An 18,343-nucleotide genomic window follows, 5' to 3' on the forward strand; every position below is an offset into this window, starting at 1 on the left:
GTGATTTTATTGAAACATATAAGATACTGAGGGGGCTCGACAAGGTAGATACTGAGAGGATGTTTCACCTCGTGGGGAAATCTAGAACTCGGGGGCACAGTCTCAGAATAAAGGGTCGCCCTTTTAGAACTGAGATGAGGAGGAATTTCTTCTCTGAGGGCCGTAAATCTGTGGAATTCTCTGCCCCAGAGAGCCGTGGAGGCTGGGTCATTAAATACATTTAAGGTGGAGATAGACAGATTTTTGCAAGATAAGGGAGCGAAGGGTTATGGGGATCGGGCGGGGAAGTGGCTTTGAGCCCAAGATCAGCCATGATCTTATTGAATGGCGGAGCAGGCTCGAGGGGCTGAGTGGCCTATTCCTGCTCCTATTTCTTATGTTCTTAACCCGTTCGGGACTAGCTGATGCTGGAGGATAGAAACTGGGCTTATCCGCCCAGGGCCTGGGTTCCGATCTAGTTCAGACAGGCGTCATGGAAGAGCCTGGCATGACCTGAGCTTCAAAGGGGCCGTAGAATGGGGGCGAGGAATGGACAGATCAGATAGAACTACTGCGCACACGGGGGTGGGAAACATTGAAACATAGAAGATAGGAGCTGGAGCAGGCCATTCGGCCCCTCGAGCCTGCTCCGCCATTTAATGAGATCATGGCTGATCATCCAAATTCAGTACCCGGTCCCTGCTTTCTCCCCATATCCCTTGATCCCTTTAGCCTTAAGAAATATATCTAACTCCTTCTTGAATATATTTAATGAATTGGCCTCTACTGCCTTCTGTGGCAGAGAATTCCACAGGTTCACCACTCTCTGGGTGAAGAAATTCCACCTCATTTCTGTCCTAAATGGCTTACCCCTTATCCTTAGACTGTGACCCCTGGTTCTGGACTCCCCGACCATCGGGAACATCCTTCCTGCATCTAGTCTGTCTAGTCCTGTTAGAATTTTATAAGTTTCAATGAGATCCCCTCTCATTCTTCTAAACTCTAGCGAGTATAAGCCTAATCGACCCAATCTCTCCTCATACGTCATTCCTGCCATCCCAGGTATCAGTCTGGTGAATCTTCGCTGCACTCCCTCCATGGCAAGAACATCCTTCCTCAGATAAGCGACCAAAACTGCACACAATACTCAAGGTGTGGTCTCACCAAGGCCCTGTACAACTGCAGCAAGACATCCTTGTTCCTGTACTCGAACCCTCTCGCTACGAAGGCCAACATACCATTTGCCTTCTTAACCGCTTGCTGCACCTTCAGCTGTGTCGGCAGTGAGCTGGCTGTTTTTGGGTTCTGGGCTCTGCGATTGGCGCGACGAGTTGAACTGGTCTTTTTCAGTCTTGCGCGTTGCTTTTTAATTGGCACAACTCCAGGGAGTTAGTCATTGATAGAAATGCGTGATGCGTCTCCGAATCGCTCCTACTTGCTTGGATCAAGCCAGCCGCCGCTGTTCCCTTCCGCCCCCCGCTGCTCCGTAACCCATTCCGATTCTTCCCTGGCGAAATATGTCCCTTCCTGCCCCACCGGTGCTTGGCAGATCCCTTTATCAGTTGCGTCTACTCTGTCCGCCATGCTGCCGGACGGAACTAATAGAAAGAAAGACTCTCATTTCTCCAGCGCCTTTCACCACCTCAGGACGTCCCAAAGCGCTTCACAGCCAATGAAGTACTTTTTGAAGTGTGGTCACTGTCGTAATGTAGGAAACGCGGCAGCCAATTTGCTCACAGCAAGCTCCCACAAACAGCAATGTGATAATGACCGGATCATCTGTTTTAGTGATGTTGGTTGAGGGATAAATATTGGGCCCAGGACACCGGGGAGAACTCCCCCTGCTCTTCTTCCAATAGTGGCCGTGGGATCTTTTACGTCCACCTGAGAGGGCAGAGGGGGCCTCGGGTTAATGTCTCATCCGAAAGACGGCACTTCCGACAGTGCGGCGCTCCCTCAGTACTGCCCCTCCGACAGTGCGGTGCTCCCTCAGTACCGCCCCTCCGACAGTGCGGCGCTCCCTCAGTACCGCCCCTCCGACAGTGCGGCGCTCCCTCAGTACCGCCCCTCCGACAGTGCGGCGCTCCCTCAGTACCGCCCCTCTGACAGTGCGGCGCTCCCTCAGTACCGCCCCTCCGACAGTGCTGGCACTGGGAGTGTCAGCCTAGCTTTTTGTGCTCAAGTCCCTGGAGTGGGACTCGAACCCACGACATTCTGAATCAGAGACGAGTGTGCTACCCAGTGAGCCACAGCTGACACTGTAACTAGGCGCCGATTCAATGCTTCTCAAAGCACTCCTGTCAGAGAGCTGGGACCGCTGGGAATTCGGGCATGTTCTACACAGAGGCAGGCCTGTTCCTCGTGAATAAAGCTTTGTGGCAATCTTGGGAAGGGGGGCCGGTGGGGTGGAGCCTGGTATTTATTTTTCCCAATTTTCTCTCTCTCAATTTGTGAAGTTCCTCCCGTCCTTTGCTCTCTCTCCCTTCCCTGCCCCCTCTAATCGCCAACCGCTGCCTCACGGACAGGCTATACTCTGTGGGGTTTAGGGGAATGAGAGGCTAGGTAGATAAGGTGGTTAAGAAGGCATACGGAATGCTTGCCTTTATTAGCTGTGGCATAGAATACAAGAGCAGGGGGGGTTGTGCTTCAGCTGTATAAAACACTAGTTAGGCCTCAGCTAGAGTACTGCGTGCAGTTCTGGTCACCACATTACAGGAAAGATGTGATTGCACTAGAGAGGGTACAGAGGAGATTTACAAGGATGTTGCTGGGATTAGAGAATCTTAGCTGTGAGGAAAGACTGGATAGGCTGGGTCTGTTTTCCTTGGAACAGAGGAGGCTGAGGGGGGACCTTATTGAGGTGTATAAAATGATGAGGGGCCTAGATAAAGTGGATAGAAAGGATCTATTTCCCTTAGCAGAGGGGTCAAAAACCAGGGGGCACAGATTTAAAGTGATTGGGGGAAGGTTTAGAGGGGATTTGAGGGGAAATTTCTTCACCCAGAGGGCTGTGGGGGTCTGGAACTCACTGCCTGAAAGGGTGGTCGAGGCAGGAACCCGAACCACATTTAAAAAGTACTTGGATGTGCACTTGGGATCCTGTAACCTGCAGGGCTACGGACCAAGAGCTGGGAAGTGGGATTAGGCTGGAGAGCTCTTTGTCGGCCAGCGCGGACACGATGGGCCGAAATGGCCTCCTTCTGTGCTGTAACTTTCTATGATTCATTCAAACGTGTAAGATTCTGAGGGGGATTGGCAGGGTAGATGCTGAGAGGTTGTTTCCCCCTGGCTGGAGAGTCTAGAACCAGGGGTCACAGTCTCAGGATAAGGGGTCGGCCATTTAGGACTGAGATGAGGAGGAATTTCTTCACTCAGAGGGTGGTGAATCTTTGGAATTCTCTGCCCCAGAGGGCTGTGGAGGCTCAGTCGTTGAGTACAGGCTTCTTCGGCAGCACCTCCCAAACCCGCGACCTCTTCCACCTAGAAGGACAAGGGCAGCAGGCGCACGGGAACACCACCACCTCCAAGTTCCCCTCCAAGTCACACACCATCCTGACTGGGAAATATATCGGCCGATCCTTCATCGACGCTGGGTCAAAATCCTGGAACTCCCTCCCTAACAGCACTGTGGGAGCACCTTCACCACACGGACTGCAGCGGTTCAAGAAGGCGGCTCACCCCCACCTTCTCAAGGGGCGATTAGGGATGGGCAATAAATGCCGGCCTTGCCCACATCCCATAAAAATGAATTAAAAAAAATATTCAAGGCTGAGATCGATAGAGTTTTTGGACTCTGGGGAATCGAGGGATATGGGGACAATGAGGGAAGGTGGAGTTGAGGTCGAAGGTCAGCCATGATCTTAGTGAATGGCGGAGAAGGCTCGAGGGGCCGCAGGAGTAGGCCATAATTCTTATGCTCTAAGCTGATGCTACCCTGCAACCCCATCTTCTAATGGGTTGCGCATCACTGGGTGTTAACATTGGCCGGATTTCTTCAACCTCTCATTTCCTCCATAAGCTACTTAGAAACATAGAAGATAGGAGCAGGAGTAGGCCATTCGGCCCCTCGAGCCTGCTCCGCCATTCAATGAGATCATGGATGATCATCCAAATTCAGTACCCTGTCCCTGCTTTCTCCCCATATCCCTTGATCCTTTTAGCCTTAAGAAATATATCTAACTCCTTCTTGAATATATTTAATGAATTGGCCTCTACTGCCTTGTGTGGTAGAGAATTCCACAGGTTCACCACTCTCTGGGTGAAGAAATTCCTCCTCATCTCAGTCCTAAATGGCTTACCCCTTATCCTTAGACTGTGACCCCTGGTTCTGGACTCCCCCGCCATCGGGAACATCCTTCCTGCATCTAGTCTGTCCAGTCCTGTTAGAATTTTATAAGTTTCAATGAGATCCCCTCTCATTCTTCTAAACTCCAGCGAATATAAGCCTAATCGACCCAATCTCTCTCCGTACGTCAATAAATCAGACTTGTTGGCGTCTTCAACTCTCATTGACTTCATTCTTCGCCCCGAGTCCCGTTCACCCATCGCCCCCCCCCCCCCGTGCTCGCTGACCGACATTGGCTCCCGGTCCGGCAACGCCTCGATTTTTAAAATCCTCATCCTCGTGTTCAAATCCCCCCCGTGGCCTCCCCCCCCTCCCTATCTCTGTAACCTCCTCCAGCCCTACAACCCCCCGAGATCTCTGCGCTCCTCTAATTCCGGCCTCTTGAGCATCCCCCGATTTCCATCGCTCCACCATTGGTGGCCGTGCCTTCAGCCGCCTGGGCCCCGAGCTCTGGAATTCCCTCCCTAAACCTCTCCGCCTCTCTCCCCTCCTTTAAGACGCTCCTTAAAACCGACCTCTTTGACCAAGCTTTTGGTCACCTGTCCTAATATCTCCTTATGTGGCTCGGTGTCAAATTTTGTCTGATAATCGCTCCTGTGAAGCGCCTTGGGACGTTTTACTACGTTAAAGGCGCTAGATAAATGCAAGTTGTTGTTGCTGATGATAAATCCATATTTTAAAGGCACAAAATTAGTGGTTCATCAGAACAGGAGGAGGCCATTCAGCCCCTTGAGCCTGTTCCACCATTCAATGAGATCATGGCTGATCTGCGACCCAACTCCATCTACCCGCCTTTGCCCCATATCCCTTAATAACTTTGGTTAACAGGAATCTACCAATCTCAGATTTAAAATTAACAATTGACCCCCCCCAGCATCAATTGCCGTTTGCGGAAGAGAGTTCCAAACTTCTCCCACCCTTTGTGTGTAGAAGTGTTTCCTAACTTCACTCCTGAAAGGTCTGGCTCTAATTTTTAGACTCTGCCCCCTAGTCCTAGACTCCCCAACCGGCGGAAATAGTTTCTCTCTATCAGTTCCTCTTAATATCCTGAAAACTTCGATCAGATCGCCCCTTAACCTTCTAAATTCCAGTGAATACAACCCTAGTTTGTGTAATCTCTCCTCGTAACTTAACCCTTGGAGTCCTGGTATCATTCTGGTAAACCTGCGCTGCACTCTCTCCAGGGCCAATCTATCCTTCCTAAGGTGTGGTGCCCAGAACTGCTCCCAGTGCTCCAGGTGTGTTTGGAGATGGCGCAGTTCAGGGGCACACTACAGGAAACTCTCGATTTACCGGCACACAAACAACCGGAAATCTCGGTGAACCGGCAAAATTCAGGAGTAGGTTCAGTTAACTTTTTCTTTTGTATTAGTGGCCGTTCCTGGGTCTGTGGCTGTGTAATCGGGGGTTTCTGCACTGGTTGCTAAGCAACAGGGACGCTTGGTCTGTGGCTGGGGTTCCTGCAGCTGTTGCTAAGCAACAGGGAAGCCTGGATTTGTTGGTCTGTACGGAGCTCTCGTACCTTTTAACTATACCTCCCTGTAATCCGGACGTTTTTATAAACCGGCACCACGCCGGTCCCGTCAGTGCCGGATAAAAAAGAGTCTCCTGTAGAAGGATATGGTGATGGGGTGAGATGAAGAAGGGCGGGAGGAGGCTGGTGTGGAGCATAAACACCGGCACGGAGCAGTTGGGGCCAACGGGCCGGTTCCTGTGCTGTACATTCCATGTAATTCTATGTAAAACTCTTGACCTTTGAATGTGTGCTTGGATCTCTTCAGATGCTCATCAGCCCAGCCAGTGCATTCAACCAGCAATCTCACCAGAATGTTTCTGGGCCTTTGGAGGGTTAAATTCTGAGGGTAGTTTGCTTAAACCTGTCTTGCATTCCCTTGAGTTTAGAAGGGATGTTTAACAGGATTCGATGAGGTAGATACAGAGAAATCACTTCCTCTGGTGGGGACAGTCCAGAACAAAGGGGGCATCACCCTAAAATTAGAGCCAGGCCGCTCAGGAGATCTTTCACACCCACCCGAGAGTGCAGACGGGGCCTCGGTTTAACGTCTCATCTGAAAGACGGCCCCTCCGACAGTGCGGCGCTCCCTCAGTACCGCCCCTCCGACAGTGCGGCGCTCCCTCAGTACTGCCCCTCCGACAGTGCGGCGCTCCCTCAGTACCGCCCCTCCGACAGTGCGGCGCTCCCTCAGTACCGCCCCTCCGACAGTGCGGCGCTCCCTCAGCACCGCCCCTCCGACAGTGCGGCGCTACCTCAGTACTGCCCCTCCGACAGTGTGGCGCTCCCTCATCATTGCGCTGGGAGTATCGGTCTGGAGTGGGACTCGAACCCACAACCAACAGGCGAGAGGACTACCCACTGTCGCCTGTTTTGATGAGTTGTTTTGGGAGGGGTTCTGGGATTGGATTGAAGATGTAGGAATTAGAGGGCTGTGAAATCATAGAATGGTTAGAGCACAGAAGGCGGCCATTCGGCCCGTCGAGCCCGTGCCGGCTCTCTGCAAGAACACTTCAGCTCGTCCCACTCCCCCGCCCTTTCCCCGTAGCCCTGCAAATTGTCTTCCTTCAGGTCCTTAACCAACTCCCTTTTGAAAGCCACGATTGAGTCTGCCTCCACCACCCTTTCAGGCAGCGCATTCCAGATCCTAACCACTCGCTGCGTAAAAACGTTTTTCCTCACGTCGCCTTTGGTTCTTCCGCCAATCAACTTAAATCTGTGTCCTCTGGTTCTCGACCCTTCTGCCAATGGGAACAGTTTCTCTCTCTACTCTGTCCAGACCCCTCATGATTTTCAACACCTCGATCAAATCTCCTCTCAACCTTCTCTGCTCCAAGGAGAACAACCCCAGCCTCTCCATGTAACTGAAGTCCCTCATCCCTGGAATCATTCTCGTAAATCTTTTCTCCACCCTCTCTGAGGCCTTCACATCCTTCCTAAAGTGCGGTGCCCAGAATTGGACACAATACTCCAGTTGAGGCCGAACCAGTGTTTTATAAAGGTTCATCATAACCTCCTTGCTTTTGTGCTCTATACCTCTATTTATGAAGCCCAGGATCCCGTAAGCTTTGTTAACCGCTTTCTCAACCTGCTCTGCCACCTTCAACGATTTGTGCACACATACCCCCAGGTCTCTCTGTTCCTGCACCCCCATCCCCCAAATATACGAGGTAGAATTGGTACGCAGTTGATCCAGATCTTCTGGGCACCGCACTTTAGGAAGGATGTCAAGGCCTTGGAGAGGGTGCAGAGGAGATTTACCGGAATGGTTCCCGGGGATGTAGGCCATCCGTTGTGTGGAGAGACTGGAGAAGCTGGGCTTGTTCTCCTTGGAGCAGAGAAGGTTAAGGGGAGATTTAATCGAGGCTTTCAAAATCATGAAGGGGTTCTGATCGAGTAGATCGGGAGAAACTGTTTCCAGTGGCAGGAGGGTCGGTAACCAGAGGACACAGATTGAAGATAATCGGCAAAAGAACCAGAGGGGGAGATGAGGAGAATGTTTTTTACGCAGCGAGTTGTTGTGATCTGGAACGCGCTGCCTGAAAGGGCGGTGGAAGCAGATTCAATAGTGACTTTCAAAAGGAGAATTGGATGAATACTTGAAGGGGAAAAATTCACAGCGCTGTGGGGAAAGGGCAGGGGGGAGTGGGACTAATTGGAGAGCTCTTTCAAAGAGCCGGCACAGGCCTGATGGGCCGAATGGCCTCCTCCTGTGCTGTAAGATTCTTCAATCGGGGTCTGAATAGTCCGCTGTCATGACAGGAAGACAATAGGTGCCAATCTATGACATTTAATCAGAAGAATGAGGGCGAGGGATTAGCAAGGCTCTGTGCTGAATGGCAGTGGATAGATTTATGTCCTGACCTCACTCTCTGGCCAAGGGCCTCCCCTCCCCCACCCCTCCCAAGACCTCGGTTGCGTTCCAACAGGAAAAGGTGGGACCGCTGAACTCTTGGCCTCGGAATGTGGGCTGGTGAAATAAACAGATCCATTATCCGTTCAGCCAGCTAACGCCTGCTCTGCCCAGTAGCTGGAAGGCGGGAGCACGGGAGCGTTCCTGCGATGGGATGTCGCGTCGCGGTGCTGAGTCACACACCCAGGGCTGGGAGCCGTGGGACAGGAGGCGACAAGAGCAGTCTAGCAACCAAAGCCAGATTCAACAGCAGCCTCCAAAAGGGAATTGGATGAGACTCAAAGGATAAAAATTGCAGGGATATGGGGAAAGAGCGGGACTAACTGGGTGGAAACATAGAAGATAGGAGCAGGAGTCGGCCATTCGGCCCCTCGAGCCTGCTCCGCCATTTAATGAGATCATGGCTGATCATCCAAATTCAGTACCCTGTCCCTGCCTTCTCCCCATATCCCTTGATCCCTTTAGCCTTAAGAAATATATCTAACTCCTTCTTGAATATATTTAATAATTTGGCCTCAACTGCCTTCTGTGGTAGAGAATTCCACAGGTTCACCACTCTCTGGGTGAAGAAATTCCTCCTCATCTCTGTCCTAAATGGCTTACCCCTTATCCTTAGGCTGTGACCCCTGGTTCTGGACTCGCCCGCCATCGGGAACATCCTTCCTGCATCTAGTCTGTCTGGTCCTGTTAGAATTTTATAAGTTTCAATGAGATCCCCTCATATTCTTCTAAACTCCAGCGAATATAAGCCCAATCGACCCAATCTCTCCTCATACGTCATTCCTGCCATCCCAGGTATCAGTCTGGTGAATCTTCGCTGCACTCCCTCCATGACAAGAACATCCTTCCTCAGATAAGGCGACCAAAACTGCACACAATACTCAAGATGTGGTCTCACCAAGGCCCTGTACAACTGCAGCAAGACATCCTTGCTCTTGTACGCGAATCCTCTCGCTGTGAAGGCCAACGTACCATTTGCCTTAGCTGCCTGCTGCACCTGCATGCTTACCATCAGCGACTGGTGCACAAGGACACCCAGGTCTCGTTGCACTTCCCCTTCTCCCAATCTATTGCCGTTCAGATAATCTGCCTTCCTGTTTTTGCCACCAAAGTGGATAACCTCGCATTTATCCACATTACACTGCATCTGCCATGCATCTGCCCAATCACCCAACCTGTCCAAATCATACTGGAGTTTCTCTGCATCCTCCTCACAGCACACACGCCCACCCAGCTTTGTGTCGTCTGCAAACTTGGAGATATTACATCTAGTTCCCTCGTCTAGATCATTAATATATATTGTGAATAGCTGGGGTCCTAGGACCGATCCCTGCAGTACCCCACTAGTCACTGCCTTCCACTCGGAGAAAGACCCGTTTATTCCAACTCTTTGCTTCCTGATGGCTCTTCGAAAGAGCCGGCACAGACTCGATGGGCCGAATGGCCGCCTCCTGTGCTGTACTATTCTATGATTCTATGAATTTCCAGTGATCTGTGAACAACGGACGAATACATTGGCAAAGCTAAAGCCAATTCACCATCCAGTCTTAAGAATTAGGAGCAGGAGTCGGCCATTCGGCCCCTCGAGCCTGCTCCGCCATTCAATAAGATCACGGCTGATCTTCGACCTCAACTCCACTCTCCCGCCCGATCCCCATATCCCTCGATTCCCCGAGAGTCCAAAAATCTCTCGATCTCAGCCTTGAATATACTCAACGACTGAGCCTCCACAGCCCTCTGGGGCAGAGAATTCCAAAGATTCACCGCCCTCTGGGTGAAGAAATTCCTCCTCATCTCAGTCTTAAATGGCCGACCCCTTATCCTGAGACTGTGACCCCTGGTTCTAGACTCTCCAGCCAGGGGGAAACAGCCTCTCAGCATCTACCCTGTCAATCCCCCTCAGAATCTTGTATGTTTCAATGAGATCACCTCTCATTCTTCTAAACTCCAGAGAGTATCGGCCCATTCTACACAATCTCTCCTCATAGGACAGCCCTCTGATCCCAGGAATCAATCTAGTGAACCTTCGTTGCACCGCCTCCAAGGCAAGAGATGCTCCTTTCTATCTTCTCCGATCGCTCCTTTAAGGCGCTGACCCTTGCTCTATGGGTAGAAGGGGTCTCTCCGGTGTACTGGGCCAAGATTTACCCTTCAACCAACGTCACTTTAAAAAAAACCCCACATTATCTGGTCGTTTATCTCAATGCTGTTTGTGGGAGCTTGCTGTGCGCAAATTGGCTGCCGCGTTTCCCACATTACAACAGTGACTACACTTTAAAAAGTACTTCATTGGCTGTAAAGCGCTTTGGGACGTCCTGAGGTGGTGAAAGGCGCTGGAGAAATGCGAGTCTTAATTACTTTCCCTATCTCTGTCCCTCTCTCTCTGCCCCCCTCTCTCTGCCCCCCCACTCTCTGCCCCCTCTCTCTCTGCCCCCTCTCTCTCCGCCCCCTCTCTCTCCGCCCCCTCTCTCTCCGCCCCCCCCCCTCTCCGCCCCCCCCCTCTCCGCCCCCCCCCTCTCCGCCCCCTCTCTCCCCGCCCCCTCTCTCTCCGCCCCCTCTCTCTCCGCCCCCTCTCTCTCCGCCCCTCTCCCTCCGCCCCTCTCCCTCCGTCCCCCTCTCCCTCCGCCCCCTCTCCCTCCGCCCCCTCTCCCTCCGCCCCCTCGCCCTCCGCCCCCTCGCCCTCCGCCCCCTCGCCCTCCGCCCCCCTCTCCCTCCGGCCCCCTCTCCCTCCGGCCCCCTCTCCCTCCGGCCCCCTCTCCCTCCGGCCCCCTCTCCCTCCGGCCCCCTCTCCCTCCGGCCCCCTCTCCCTCCGGCCCCCTCTCCCTCCGCCCCCCTCTCCCTCCGCGCCCCCCTCTCCCCACGCCCCCCTCTCCCACCCTCTATCTATATCTCTGCTCCCCGGGTCTGTCCCTGACTCTAACTTAGACCTCATGCCCCCCTCCCCTGACGCGGGATTATCTGACCGCCCCCTTGATCTCTGACCATTAAGTCAGTGGAAATGCGTGAAAGGGAAACATTTGGGAGATTAATCCTCCTTCTCCTGTGTGATTATCGTTCCAAAGAATCAAGCCTCCTTCACAGCTGCGACAGACGGGCATCCTGTCCGTGGAAAAATTCCCTAGCTGCTGACGAAGCTCCTTGCGTCCGAGGTTAAAGTCTTCAGTGGGGCCTGCGTTTGATGGAAAATTGGAGGAAACTCCCTCTTTTCCAAGTGGCTAAACAAACAAGTCTCACGTAACCTGATAAAGTTACAACTGCGACTTGTCTGAACTCGGGTGCAAAGAGATTCAATGCAGCGCTGCCTGGGAGCACTGGGAGTGTTTGATGGGACAGTTTAGAGGGAGCTTTACTCTGCATCTAACCCGTGCTGTACCTGCCCTGGGAGTGTTTGATGGGAGAGTGTAGAGGGAGCTTTACTCTGTATCTAACCCGTGCTGTACCTGCCCTGGGAGTGTTTGATGGGGACAGTGTAGAGGGAGCTTTACTCTGTATCTAACCCATGCTGTACCTGCCTTGGGAGTGTTTGATGGGACAGTGTAGAGGGAGCTTTACTCTGTATCTAACCCGTGCTGTACCTGCCCTGGGAGTGTTTGATGGGACAGTGTAGAGGGAGCTTTACTCTGTATCTAACCCTGTGCTGTACCTGCCCTGGGAGTGTTTGATGGGGCAGTGTAGAGGGAGCGTTACTCTGTATCTAACCCGTGCTGTACCTGCCCTGGGAGTGTTTGATGGGACAGTGTAGAGGGAGCTTTACTCTGTATCTAACCCGTGCTGTACCTGCCCTGGGAGTGTTTGATGGGACAGTATAATCAATCCGCGAAGACCAAAATCCATTACTTTGAAGTGTTTAATCGGGGTCTTTGTAGAGAAGCTGCTGGATTCTCATTAATTTGGTCATGTTTTCTGCCTTCTCCCTTTAACAGGACAGCCCCAGGTCCCGGCTACAGTGCGTGATCCAGTCTGAAGGGAGGCGACTGGTATTGGAACTGGAACAAAATGAGTGAGTGTTGGCTGCAGCATTTGTGGATGAGATGGGCAGATCGATACGTTATTAGGCAAAACACTTTTTTTTTTTTCTTTTCTCCATTCCAATCTTGCCCTTTTTTGGACCCTGCTGTAATTCAGCCAGCCGTTACTTGGCGAATGTGGCGATGGAAGCGTCTCCTGTCAGAGCGGTAATACTCAGGGAGTGCCGCACTGTCGGAGGGGCAGTACTGAGGGAGCGCCGCACTGTCGGAGGGGCAGTACTGAGGGAGCGCCGCACTGTCGGAGGGGCAGTACTGAGGGAGTGCCGCACTGTCGGAGGGGCAGTACTGAGGGAGCACCGCACTGTCGGAGGGGCGGTACTGAGGGAGCGCCGCACTGTCGGAGGGGCAGTACTGAGGGAGTGCCGCACTGTCAGAGGGGCAGCACTGAGGGAGCGCTGCACTGTCGGAGGGGCAGCACTGAGGGAGCGCCGCACTGTCGGAGAGGCAGTACTGAGGGAGCGCCGCACTGTCAGAGGGGCAGTACTGAGGGAGCGCCGCACTGTCGGAGGGCGGTACTGAGGGAGCGCCGCACTGTCGGAGGGCGGTACTGAGGGAGCGCCGCACTATCGGAGGGGCGGTGCTGAGGGAGCGCCGCACTATCGGAGGGGCAGTGCTGAGGGAGCGCCGCTCTGTCGGAGGTGCCGTCATTTGGATGAGGCATTAAACCGAGGTCTGCTCTTGGGTGGACGTAGAAACGGAGCTGCCAATTTGTGCACAGCAAGTTCCCACAACAGCAATGCGATCTGGTTTTGTTTTAATGATGTTGGTTGAGGGATAAATATTGGGCCCAGGACACTGGGGAGAACTCCCCCTGCTCTTCTTCCAATAGTGGCCGTGGGATCTTTTACGTCCACCCGAGAGGGCAGACGGGGCCTCGGTTTAACGGCGCTCCCTCAGTACCACTCCTCCGACAGTGCGGCGCTCACTCAGTGCTGCCCTAGTTATTGGGAGGGGGAGAAGAGAGAGGGTTTGGGGTGGGCCCAACATCTACACCAGCTGCTTGCAGACCCCCTTGGTGTCTTTGACAACAACTGATGGTTGCTGGGTCAAATTGGCCACAATCCTCAGGGCGAGGGACCACAGTTGGATCTCTCTGTTGGAGTCTTGCTCCCAATGACAAGAACAAAGGGATCTTTTTTTATTCGTTTCTGGGATGTGGGCGTCGCTGGCAAGGCCGGCATTTATTGCCCATCCCCTAGTTGCCCCTTGAGAAGGTGGTGGTGAGCCGCCTTCTTGAACCGCTGCAGTCCGTGTGGTGAAGGTGCTCCCACAGTGCTGTTAGGGAGGGAGTTCCAGGATTTTGACCCAGCGACGATGAAGGAACGGCCAATATATTTCCAAGTCGGGATGGGCTGTGTGACTTGGGGGGGAACTTGGAGGTGGTGGTGTTCCCATGCGCCTGCTGCCCTTGTCCTTCTAGGTGGAAGAGGTCGCGGGTTTGGGAGGTGCTGCCGAAGAAGCCTTGGCGAGTTGCTGCAGTGCAGCTTGTAGATGGTACACACTGCAGCCACGGTGCGCCGGTGGTGGAGGGAGTGAATGTTTAAGGTGGTGGATGGGGTGCCGCTCAAGCGGGCTGCTTTGTCCTGGATGGTGTCGAGCTTCTTGAGTGTTGTTGGAGCTGCACTCATCCAGGCAAGTGGAGAGTATTCCATCACACTCCTGACTTGTGCCTTGTGGATGGTGGAAAGGCTTTGAGGAGTCAGGAGGTGAGACACTCACTGCAGAATACCCAGCCTCTGACCTGCTCTTGTTGCCACAGTATTTATGTGGCTGGTCCAGTGAAGTTTCTGGTCAATGGTGACCCCCAGGATGTTGATGGTGGGGGATTCGGTGATGGTAATGCCGTTGAATGTCAAGGGGCGGTGGTTAGACTCTCGCTTGTTGGAGATAGTCATTGCCTGGCACTTGTGTGGCGTGAATGTTACCTGCCACTTATCAGCCCAAGTCTGAACGTCATCCAGGTCTTGTTGCATGCGGGCGTGGACTGCTTCATTATCTGAGGAGTTGTGAATAGTGCTGAACACTGCAGTCATCAGCGAACATCCCCATTTCTGACCTTATGTTGGAGGGGAGGTCATTGATGAAGCGGTTGAAGATGGTTGGGCCGAGGACACTGCCCTGAGGAACTCCTGCAGCGATGTCCTGGGGCTGTGATGATTGACCTCCAACCACCACAACCATCTTCCTTTGTGTATGTGTGAGACTTTCTCACCTACTGTGTAAGAAGCACCAGTTCATTGATGGTGAATGGATTTTGTTGAGTATTATTTGTGCCTCTCTCTCCATGTCTTCCCTCAGGGAGCTCCTGCCTGCCTCTCACCAGCTGATGTACTATCTACCTAATGGGACCTTGGTCACGGAAGAGGACAGCAATCCGGTAAGGAGCCTGAGCACCATTGCGCCGGGAAAGTTGCCCAGAGCGGGGAGGGTTGAAACACCGAGGGACACAGGATGAGGATTAGGAAGTGAGGAGCAAGAAGGGGTGTCATGCCGAACATTTCTCGCCCAAAGAGCAATGGGAGATTTGGGTTGAGTTAGGTCAAGGGGGCCATTATAGATGGATCATTGGATGGTCCTCCAGATTGCGGGATACACTGAATAGCTGCCCCAGTGAATATTATAGAGAATAGCAGCCCCTGTGTATATTATAGAGAATAGCAGCCCCTGTGTATATTATAGGGAATAGCAGTCCCTGTGTATATTATAGAGAATAGCAGCCCCTGTGTATATTATAGAGAATAGCAGCCCCTGTGTATATTATAGGGAATAGCAGCCCCTGTGTATATTATAGGGAATAGAAGCCCCTGTGTATATTATAGAGAATAGCAGCCCCTGTGTATATTATAGAGAATAGCAGCCCCTGTGTATATTATAGGGAATAGCAGCCACTGTGTATATTATAGAGAATAGCAGCCCCTGTGTATATTATAGGGAATAGCAGCCCCTGTGTATATTATAGGGAATAGCAGCCCCTGTGTATATTACAGAGAATAGCAGCCCCTGTGTATATTATAGAGAATAGCAGCCCCTGTGTATATTATAGAGAATAGCAGCCCCTGTGTATATTAGGGAATAGCAGCCCCTGTATATATTATAGAGAATAGCAGCCCCTGTGTATGTTATAGGGAATAGCAGCCCCTGTGTATATTATAGGGAATAGCAGCCCCTGTGTATATTAGAGAATAGCAGCCCCTGTATATATTATAGAGAACAGCAGCCCCTGTGTATGTTATAGGGAATAGCAGCCCCTGTGTATATTATAGGGAATAGCAGCCCCTGTGTATATTATAGGGAATAGCAGCCCCTGTGTATATGAGGGAATAGCAGCCCCTGTATATATTATAGAGAATAGCAGCCCCTGTGTATGTTATAGGGAATAGCAGCACCTGTGCATGTTATAGGGAATAGCAGCCCCTGTGTATATTATAGGGAATAGCAGCCCCTGTGTATATTATAGAGAATAGCAGCCCCTGTGTATATTATAGGGAATAGCAGCCCCTGTGTATAATATAGAGAATAGCAGCCCCTGTGTATATTAGAGAATAGCAGCCCCTGTGTATGTTATAGGGAATAGCAGCCCCTCTGTATATTATAGGGAATCGCAGCCCGTGTATATTATAGAGAATAGCAGCCCCTATGTATATTATAGGGAATAGCAGCCCCTGTGTATATTAGCGAATAGCAGCTCCTGTGTATATCATAGAGAATAGATGCCCCTGTGTATATTATAGGGAATAGCAGCCCCTGTGTATATCATAGAGAATAGCAGCCCCTGTGTATATTATAGGGAATAGCAGCCCCTGTGTATATTAGGGAATAGCAGCCCCATGTCTATATTATAGAGAATAGCAGCCCCATGTCTATATTATAGAGAATAGCAGCCCCTGTGTAGAATATATGGAATAGCAGCCCCTGTGTATATTATAGAGAATAGCAGCCCCTGTGTATATTATAGAGAATAGCAACCCCTGTGTCGAATATAGGGAACAGCAGCCCCTGTGTATATTATAGAGAATAGCAGCCCCTGTGTTTATTATAGAGAATAACAGCCCCTGTGTATATTAGAGAATAGCAGCTCCTGTGTATATTGTAGAGAATAGCAGCCCCTGTGTTTATTATAGAGAATAACAGCCCCTGTGTATATTAGAGAATAGCAGCCCCTGTGTATATTATAGAGAATAGCAGCTCCTGTGTATATTATAGAGAATAGCAGCCCCTGTGTATATTATAGGGAATAGCCGCCCCTGTGTATATTATAGAGAATAGCAGCCCCTGTGTATATTATAGAGAATAGCAGCCCCTGTGTATAATATAGGGAATAGCAGCCCCTGTGTATATTATAGAGAATAGCAGCCCCTGTGTATATTATAGAGAATAGCAGCCCCTGTGTATATTACAGGGAAAAGCAGCCTCTGTGTATATTATAGAGAATAGCAGCCCCTGTGTATATTATAGAGAATAGCAGCCCCTGTGTATATTAGAGAATAGCAGCCCCTGTGTATATTATAGAGAATAGCAGCCCCTGTGTATAATATAGAGAATAGCAGCCCCTGTGTATATTATAGAGAATAACAGCCCCTGTGCATATTAGAGAATAGCAGCCCCTGTGTATATTATAGAGAATAGCAGCCCCTGTGTATATTATAGAGAATAGCAGCCCCTGTGTATATTATAGAGAATAGCAGCCCCTGTGTATATTATAGAGAATAGCAGCCCCTGTGTATATTATACGGAATAGCAGCCCCTGTGTATATTATAGAGAATAGCAGCCCCTGTGTATAATATAGGGAATAGCAGCCCCTGTGTATATTATGGAGAATAGCAGCCCCTGTGTATATTATAGAGAATAGCAGCCCCTGTGTATATTAGGGAATAGCAGCCGCTGTGCATATTATAGAGAATAGCAACCCCTGTGTATATTATAGAGAATAGCAGCCCCTGTGTGTATTATAGAGAATAGCCCCTGTGTATATTATAGGGAATAGCAGCCCCTGTGTATATTATAGGGAATAGCAGCCCCGGTGTATATTATAGAGAATAGCAGCCCCTGTGTATAATATAGGGAATGGCAGCCCCTGTGTATATTATAGAGAATAGCAGCCCCATGTCTATATTATAGAGAATAGCAGCCCCTGTGTATAATATAGGGAATAGCAGCCCCTGTGTATATTATAGAGAATAGCAGCCCCTGTGTATAATATAGGGAATAGCAGCCCCTGTGTATATTATAGAGAATAGCAGCCCCTGTGTATAATATAGGGAATAGCAGCCCCTGTGTATATTATAGAGAATAGCAGCCCCTGTGTATAATATAGGGAATAGCAGCCCCTGTGTATATTATAGAGAATAGCAGCCCCTGTGTATATTATAGAGAATAGCAGCCCCTGTGTATATTATAGAGAATAGCAGCCCCTGTGTATATTAGAGAATAGCAGCCCCTGTGTATATTATAGAGAATAGCAGCCCCTGTGTATATCATAGAGAATAGCAGCCCCTGTGTATATTATAGAGAATAGCAGCCCCTGTGTATATTAGGGAATAGCAGCCCCTGTGTATATTGTAGAGAATCGCAGCCCCTGTGTATATTATAGAGAATAGCAGCCCCTGTGTATATTAGGGAATAGCAGCCCCTGTGTAGATTGTAGAGAATCGCAGCCCCTGTGTATATTATAGGGAATAGCAGCCCCTGTGTATATTATAGAGAATAGCAGCCCCTGTGTATATTATAGGGAATAGCAGCCCCTGTGTATATTATAGAGAATAGCAGCCCCTGTGTATATTATAGAGAATAGCAGCCCCTGTGTATATTAGGGAATAGCAGCCCCTGTGTATATTGTAGAGGATCGCAGCCCCTGTGTATATTATAGAGAATAGCAGCCCCTGTGTATATTATAGAGAAAAGCAGCCCCTGTGTATATTATAAAGAACAGCAGCCCCTGTGTATATTATAGAGAATAGCAGCCCCTGTGTACATTATAGGGAATAGCAGCCCCTGTGTATATTATAGAGAATCGCAGCCCGTGTATATTATAGAGAATAGCAGCCCCTGTGTATATTATAGAGAA

The 18,343-nt window shown here is 50.7% G+C and overlaps 1 protein-coding gene across 1 annotated transcript in view; it reads left to right on the forward strand.

The window, feature by feature from the left end:
- adam15 (ADAM metallopeptidase domain 15) overlaps positions 1-18,343 on the forward strand; it is a 135,675-nt gene that overhangs the window by 27,780 nt on the left and 89,552 nt on the right. Inside the window, 2 exon segments of the mRNA XM_085978274.1 lie at positions 12,174-12,250; positions 14,577-14,655. Coding sequence (XP_085834400.1) covers positions 12,174-12,250; positions 14,577-14,655 — 156 coding nt within the window.

Source organism: Somniosus microcephalus, unplaced genomic scaffold, assembly GCF_052327205.1.
Source record: "Somniosus microcephalus isolate GS21.2 unplaced genomic scaffold, FLI_Smic_1.0 unresolved_chr7, whole genome shotgun sequence".
Taxonomy (NCBI): Eukaryota; Metazoa; Chordata; class Chondrichthyes; order Squaliformes; family Somniosidae; genus Somniosus; species Somniosus microcephalus.